Here is a 7,710-nt window from a genome sequence, read left to right as displayed (position 1 = left end):
GGGGTTGCGCAGGGAGTGCTGGCAGGGATTCATGGGGCAACCTTGGGCAGGGCTCCACGCCTCTGTGTACCCAGCAGGAGAGCCAGGGTACCTGGGAGGGCCCAGCAGCACTCCCTGCTCTGGCCTTACCTGCCGGGCATTGCCACACCCCAGCCTGCTCCCCACCAAACCACTTCCCACTGGCACAGGAGAAAGCCCGGGGTGTCCGCTGGAATAGGCAAGCTGCCTGTCCTTGTGGCCTGCTCAGGAGGGGGTCTGCTGCCGGCCGCTGTGGTGACCCTGGCCAGGAAGACTTCCCCGGGGGGACTTGGGGGTTGTGCTGACCAGGGCTGGGGGCCGAGACCAGGCTATGGCTAGGAGCCCCCACAAGTCCCTTGAAAAAGGGTCCCAGGACCATCGGGAAACACAGGGTGCCAGCTGATGACACCAGGGCTGCCCATCGGTCCCCACCTTCGGGTAGGAAAGTTTGCTCAGAAGGAGTGAGGAAGGGGGTCTCGGGGCCGGGGTCCAGCGCCTGCAGACATAGAACGAAGAGCAGTTTCCACTGGAACAGCACCACAGATTCCTCACAAAGCCCAAAATCATTACAGCGTGGAGAGCTAACCTAACCAGGGCCCAGCCGCCAGGACACCACGTGACAGCCACAGCTATCCCAGGAGAGCAGCAGTGGGCATGGGGGGGGGGGGGGCAGAAAACTGCAGCAATGAGCAGTCACCAAGCTGCCTGCTCTGGGGGGAAGCTGCACTCACCTGCCCAGGTGAGCACATCAGAGAGGCATGGGTGTCCAGAGTTCAACCCAGTTTGCTTAATAATTTATGTACTGAAGGCATTAGGAAGAGAGGGCACCAGAGAAAGAGGGATATCAAAGAGAGGGGCATCACAGAGAGTGGGGGCCTCAGAGAGAGAGGGGGCATCAGAGAGGGGGCCATGGGGGGGATGGAGGCATCAGAGTGGGCATCTGCTGCCTGGACAGCCCTCCACAGGTGTCTGTGGAAGCACCGCCACAGTGTGGGCCGGGCGGAGGCACCGTGAGCCTCTAGGCTCCCCCAGCAGGAGCACCCAGGGGCTGAGTACCCTGCTCCAAGGCCCTGAGTCCTTCAGTAGGCCCCAAATTCAGTATCTGGCCCCTTTCCCAGAACCGCAAAGTGCTTCTTTACCTTCCAGCTCTTCCTGCATTTCATGGGAGCGAGCAAGGTGTGCGTGTTTGTTTTGGCCCAAAAGATGCCCTGCAAACACCGCCCAGGACAGGCTGACCGTGTCATCTGCAGACAGTGCCAAGCACTTTCCCAGTGTCTCAGCAGAACTGCGCCCGCAGGGGCTGTGAGCAGGAATGGCAGGGAAGCCCAGGTTGATGCGAGGACGCTGTGCACCTGCCCCGTCCCATGCTGGGTGGACTCTGACACCCACCCTGGAAGCCTCACCTGGCCTGGCCTTCAAGGGGCAGGGCAGCAATTAGAGGGCATGGCAGCCCCAGGTCCATCCACACCCCAACTCCTGGAACCTTAGAATGTTAAGCTCAGCAGGGACAGTCTCAGCAGCCTGATTGGGGGCGTCATTGTGAGATGAGAGGACTGTCCTGGATTACCTAGGTGAGCCCTAAATGCAACACCACACACACTCATAAGATGGCGGCAGAGGTTTCACACTCACACCCACCCATACACACGCACATTCACACACACTTGCACACAATTCAAACACACACACGTATATCCACACCTATCCTCACTCCCACATACACTCAGACTCACATCCACACACACTTGTACACACATTCACACACTCAAACACACCCACTCCCCTTCACACACACAGTCTCATTCTCATTCACTGTCCATCTCTTACACACACTCACACACACACACAAGAGGAGGAGGCCACGTGACCAGGGAGGCAGAGACTGGAGTGATGCCGTCACCAGCCAAGGGACCCTGGCAGCCCCCATAAGCAGGGAGAGGCCAGGAGTGGATAAGCTCCTCCAGCCTCTGCAGGAAGAGCGGCCCTGCGGACACCTCGCCTTCACCTCGGTGACACCGCACTTCCGGGCTCCAGACCTGTGAGTGGCGTAATTGTGTTGTTTTCAGCCACCAGGTATGTGGTGACTTGTCACAGCAGCCTCAGGAAATGAATACAGGGGCAGCCGCTGACCCAGCCTTGCAGGTCTAGGCGCAGGCCAGACCCTCAGCCTGCCTGACCCCCAACTGCTGCAGAGGCTTCGCCAGGCGTGGTCCCCAGAGCCAGTGTGGGGTGAGGGGCTGGCCCAGCCTGGGGTGACCACAGCAGCTCAGGAGAGGAGAGCCCATCCTCTGGCCCTGTCAGCGGTGAGACGGGGACACGCTTCTCTGGGGATCTGGGGGATGGATTTTTGGAATCCGAAACCTTGGGGCACATGAGAACGAGGGCCTGTCACCACCCTGCTGGCTTGTGGGAAATGGGAACAGATCCACCCGAGGCACCATGAGCCGGAAGGGGGAGCGAGGTTATTTTGAAGACAAAGAATCCCTGGAGGCAGGTGCAAGGGGCCACTGTAGTGACCAGGACGCCAAGCGCTGCTGGGGACCCACGGATGACCGCCTCCCCTCCTCTTGGCCTCCACATCACCTGGTCTTTCCCACAGTCAGTGTTCTCCGGTCCCCAGGCAGCACGGGGAAAGGTGGCCCCAAAGTCAGCTCCCAAGATGCGTCCACTGTGATTGCTTGGGCCAAGGCGCCAGACCCTGCTCAGGAGAAGAACAAGCATCACGAGGATGTGGAGACACTGGAACCCTTGTGCGTTGTTGCTGGGAAGGCAGCGTGGTGCCTTCGCTGTGGGAGAGATGGCAGATCCTCGCCAAATGACACATGCAAATACCACAGGCTCCAGCCATTCTACCTTTCAGGAGCCACCCAGAAGAGCCAACAGCAGGGTCTCAAAGAAGCATTTGTACAGCCGTGTTCATGGCTGCGTTACAGCAGCAGTTAAAACATGCAAGCGCCTATGCGTCCACCCACAGGTGAAGTGAATGGGTGAAGAAAATGTGGCACAGCCGTGCAGTGGAGTAGTATCCTACCCTAAAAAGGAAGGAAACTGAAGGTCATGAATGAACCTTGAGGATATCACGCTAAGTGAAATAAGCCAGACACAAAAGACAAACACTGCCTGATCCCACTCACGAGGTGCCGGGCGTTGCCAAATTCAGAGACAGAAAGCAGAATGGTGGTGCCAGGGGCTGGGGGAGGGGAGTGGGGAGTGGTTTAATGGGCTCAGAGTTTCCGTTTTACAGGAGGAAAAGAGTTCTGGAAATGGACTGTGGTGATGTTTGCACAACATTGTGAATCTGCTTAATGCTAATGGAATGTACCCTTAAGATGGTGAAGATGGGCTGTGCAGGGTGGCTCACACCTGTAATCGCAGCACTTTGGGAGTCTGAGGCGGGAGGATTGCTTCAGGCCAGGATTTTGAGACCAGGTTGGTCAACATAGCAAGACCCTATCCCTACAAAAAATAAAAATAAATCAAGCCAGGCATGGTGGCTCACACCTGTAATCCCAGCACTTTGGGAGGCTGAGGCGAGTATTGCTTGAGGCTAGCAGTTCAAGACCAGTCTGGGCAACATAGTGAGACTATGTCTCTACAAAAAGTAAGCAAAATTAGTTGGATATAGTGGTGCGCACCTGGAGCCCTAGCTTCTTGGGAGGCAGAGGTGGGAGAAGCACTTGAGCCTGGGAGGTGGAGGCTGCAGGGAACCAACATCACATCACTACACACCAGCCTGGGTGACAGAGTGAGACTCTGTCTCAACAAACAAACAAAAAACAAAATCAAAATCCACTGAGTGTGGTGGCTCTCACCTCTAGTCTCAGCTACTTGGGAGTCTGAGGTGGGAGGATTGTGTGAGCTCAGGAGTTTGAGACCAGCCTGGGCAACATGGCAAGGCAGTGTCTTTACCGCCACCAAAAAAGGAATTAATTTCAAAATGTCTTTTAAAAAGAAAATGTATTTCCCATTAAAATTACTTCCATGATGACCAACAAAACACAACACAATCAAACTCCAGATTTATAATGCAAAAATCCCCCAAACAAAATAGTCAAGAAAAAGTGTAAGCAACACGCCTGTAATCCCAGCACTTTGGGAGGCTAAGGCAGGTGGATCACAAGGTCAGGAGATCAAGACCGTGCTGGCTAACATGGTGAAACCCCGTCTCTACCAAAAATACAAAAAATTAGCCGGGCGTGGTGGCGGCTCCTGTAGTCCCAGTTACTTGGGAGGCTGAGGCAGGAGAATGGCATGAACCCGGGAGGCGGAGCTTGCAGTGAGCCCAGATGGCGCCACTGCACTCCAGCCTGGCGAGACTCCGTCTCAAAAAAGCGAGACTCCGTCTCAAAAAAAAAAAAAAGAAAAAGAAAAGTGTAAATGACTTTTTACAATGTGAATGCCTGCACCTGATCATGACAGTTAGCAAGCCACAGCTGTCTGCAGGTGCGGAGGAGGCCGCAGTAGCCCCGGGTGGCTGAGGGATAAGACATGCCATCAGCCATGGCAAAGGCATTCCAGGACACTGCCGGAAGAGTCAGGTCTTCCCACCCGGGAGCCGGTGTACCATGCATGCCAGCTACGCTTTACAAAATAAAAGAGAGGCTTTGCACCAACGAATGCTGAGATCAGCCATGAACCAAAAAGTGAGTCACTCAATGCTCGATGCCTGGGGTCAAAAAATAGAGGTGGGAAAAAAGGGCTAAAAGCAAATTAATTTATGTATCATTTACAAAACTTTTCAAAAAGTGTTTTGCTCTCCATCTGTCATACTTCTGCAGTGACAGGCGAGTGAGAACATTTAGAGAGACTCTGGAACAGACCAGGCCCATCCACTGGTGTCGAGGCTAGTTTCGAAGACAGAGAAACGCCCCAGTTCTTTCTGTTTTGCACTATGACTGCCTGTGGCCCGGCCAGGGAGGTGGCCAGGAGTGAGGCCTGATCGTCTCTGGCGCCTCCACCTCGGCTTCCCCAAGCCCAGAAGGCGCCCACGAGGACCCCCATTGCCTGACATTGCCAGGGTCTGGGATCACAGGCAGGGACCACCGACCTGCTGCCGTCTCCCAGCCGGGACCTGCGCCGCCCGCGCACCTGCTCTGGCGCGAGGGAACCTCCGCCTCACCAGGGCCCCAGCCCTGCAGTGAGGCCCACGGGGTCAGACCGCAAAGTGAAGGTGCGCGCCGGGTGGGCCTCGGGGAGACAAAGGCCAGGCCTGCCTGCTCTCAGATGGCCCAGCTCTGGGTCCCAGCCCCTGCCAAGAGGAAGTACCCCAGGCAGGGAAGGGGTCACTGGCTTCCCAGGGCCCGCCGGCCGCAGCAGGAAGTTGGCCAGGGCTCCGCCATGAGCGGAGCAGGGAGGGCTTTCTCAGGAGCATGGGCGAGGCCGGCCTGGAGGGGCGAGGACCGGGTATATGAAGCCCCGAGGCCAGGCCCGGGCATCCGCAGGTCCCCAGCGCGCCCCGAGCCCCTGTGCCATGAAGCTCAGCGCCGCCCTCCTGGGGCTCTGCGTGGCCCTGTCCTACAGCTCTGGTGAGCGCCCCGGGCTCCTGGTCCGCACGGTGGGGCCTGAGGCCTCGGCGCCCACTGTGCCCCGCCCCTGCCCGCGCAGATCCTGGATCCCAGGGTCCCTCCAGCCTCGCCCAGCGCCCAGGGGGCTCCGCCACCCCGCGGCCCGTCCCGGGGCCCCGCGCCTGCGCTTCCCGCGCCTGCAGCCCTAGGCCTCCCTCCTCTCAGGGCTCTCTCCAGCCTCGAGCCAGGACAGGGGCCGCCCCTGGCCTGGGGACAGCCGTCTGTCCCCTCATCCTGCAAGGTGCAGCGCGAGGGTCCCCTCCTTTGGGGGGCCGCCCTAGAGCCGGCACAGAGTTCACCGGTCCTTCCGCCGCCCTCAGGCCACTGCGGTGTCCCTGCAGCGTGTCCTCGCGGGGCCGCCTCCCCAGAGCCCCTTGTGTCCCGGGGGCTCGCTCCCGGCAGGTCTCGGCGCAGGAGGGAGAGGGCGGTCAGGGAGCCGGGCAGGGTGCGACGGTTCCTGGGCGCCTTCCACGGGGGCGCGTCCTGGGCCCGCCTTCTGGGGACCCCTGCGCGCAGGCGGTGACCCCTCCCTGTTTGCTTACAGCTGCTGCTTTCTTTGTGGGTTCGGCCAAGCATGTGGCCCAGCCTGTCACTGAGCTGGAGTCGGGAGCAGAGGCCGCGGCCGGGACCCTGGCCAAGCCCCTTGACACCGCGGCCAACCCCCTTGGCAGCCTCAACCCCCTCGGCAGCCTCAACCCCCTCGGCAGCCTCAACCTGCTGAAACTCCTGCTGACAAGCCTGGGCATCCCCGTGAACCACCTCGTACAGGGCTCCCAAAAGTGTGTGGCTGAGCTGGGCCCCGAGGCCATGGGGGCCGTGAAGTCCCTGCTGGTAACGTGGGTACCCCGGGAACCCTTCCTGCACGGGCGTCCCTTCCCGGCCAGCCTCAAAATTGCACCAGAGGTGTCCAGGCCCTACGTCAGGGCTGTTTCCTGTCCGGCCCCTCCAAGCCCTGTCCCTGGGATAAGCCTGGGTCTCCCGGTGGGAACTGGGTGGGGCGCATCCGAGCTGCAGGGGCGGGGAGGGCTGAGGTGGCCCTGCGCGGGTGCGCGTCCCCCGGAGACGCCAGCGGACCCGCCCTGCTCCCACTCCCGACAGAGCCGGCTGCTGCCGCGCCCTCGCCTGAATTCTTGGGGGCAGGCCTGGGGGCCCTCAAGCTCGGCCTCTGCTTTCCAGGGGGTCCTGACAATGTTCGGCTGAGCCGAGACTGGAGTAGCTACACCTGAGGACAAGACGCTGCCCACCCGCGGGGCCTGAAAACCCCGCCACGGGGCGGACCGTCCCATCCCCGTCCCTTGCCCCTCTCAATAAACGTGGTTAAGAGCAGCTTGAGCCTGATATTTTCTCACCCAAATGCTGATGCCTGTGGGGGACCGAGAGTGCCAAGTCCCAGATTTGGTGAGGGGTGCCGAGGGAGAGAGGGAGGGTGCGAGAGTCTGCAGGTGGCACAGAGATGGGGCCAGCATCAGAGATAAACTGGATTTGGAAGCAAAACTGGCAGGTCTTTCTTCCTGTTGTGCTCTGTAACTGTTTTAGAAGCATAAACATTATCTACTCCTTGAAGACTGGCGAGATTGCAAACGCGCCAAAGTTATTTGCTGCTAAAATTGGAAAGTTTTTATTTTTTCCCTCTGTAATTGTAGATTTCTTTCTCGGAAATGGGGACGGAATGAGGGCTTCAGGAAATTCGCTGCTGGGCTTGTTTTCCCTGTGGTTTCTGCTGGTTTTGTTCACATAACCTAGCGGCTTTGATTCCTTCTGTTCTGCCAGAGAGACCACCTTTTGTCCCCTGATGCCAGTGCTGCCGGGAAGGTGCCCAGGGAACCCAGACGTCCACGTCCATTTCAGGGGAAGTTTCCCAGTAAACTTCCTTGCCGGGAAAAATAACTCTGCCGCACGTGGCTTGAGCAGGGCTTCTCTCCCCCCCACCATCGTGAATATCCACACAAGATTTAAAAATTTTTCTGGTTGGGCACAGTGGCACACACCCGTAATCCCAGTACTTTGAGAAGCCGAGGCAGGTGGATCACTTGAGTCCAGGAGTTTGAAACTGGCCTGGGCAACATGAGGAAACGCCGTCTCTACAAAAAATACAAAAACTGGGGGGGGGGGGGGGGGGGGGGGGGGG

At 58.7% G+C, this 7,710-nt stretch overlaps 1 protein-coding gene across 1 annotated transcript; it reads left to right on the top strand.

Moving 5' to 3' along the window:
* The first annotated feature begins 5,488 nt into the window (after positions 1–5,488).
* On the top strand, positions 5,489–6,799 carry SCGB3A1 (secretoglobin family 3A member 1). The gene is made up of 3 exons (XM_023193545.1): positions 5,489–5,543; positions 6,127–6,413; positions 6,759–6,799. The coding sequence occupies exons 1-3, from the start codon at positions 5,489–5,491 to the stop codon at positions 6,780–6,782; spliced, it is 366 nt and encodes a 121-aa protein (XP_023049313.1). The 3' UTR covers positions 6,783–6,799.
* The last annotated feature ends 911 nt before the right edge of the window (positions 6,800–7,710 follow it).

Source organism: Piliocolobus tephrosceles, chromosome 4 (genome assembly GCF_002776525.5).
Source record: "Piliocolobus tephrosceles isolate RC106 chromosome 4, ASM277652v3, whole genome shotgun sequence".
Classification (NCBI taxonomy): Eukaryota; Metazoa; Chordata; class Mammalia; order Primates; family Cercopithecidae; genus Piliocolobus; species Piliocolobus tephrosceles.
Note: the sequence above shows the minus strand (reverse complement) of the source record. Positions and strands in the feature narration are given on the sequence as shown.

Coding starts and splice junctions, on each gene's coding strand:
- SCGB3A1 (XM_023193545.1), top strand. CDS start 5,489: ATGAAGCTCAGCGCCGCCCTCCTGGGGCTCTGCGTGGCCCTGTCCTAC. Junction 5,544..6,126: donor GGCCCTGTCCTACAGCTCTG/GTGAGCGCCCCG, acceptor GTTTGCTTACAG/CTGCTGCTTTCTTTGTGGGT. Junction 6,414..6,758: donor GGGCCGTGAAGTCCCTGCTG/GTAACGTGGGTA, acceptor TCTGCTTTCCAG/GGGGTCCTGACAATGTTCGG.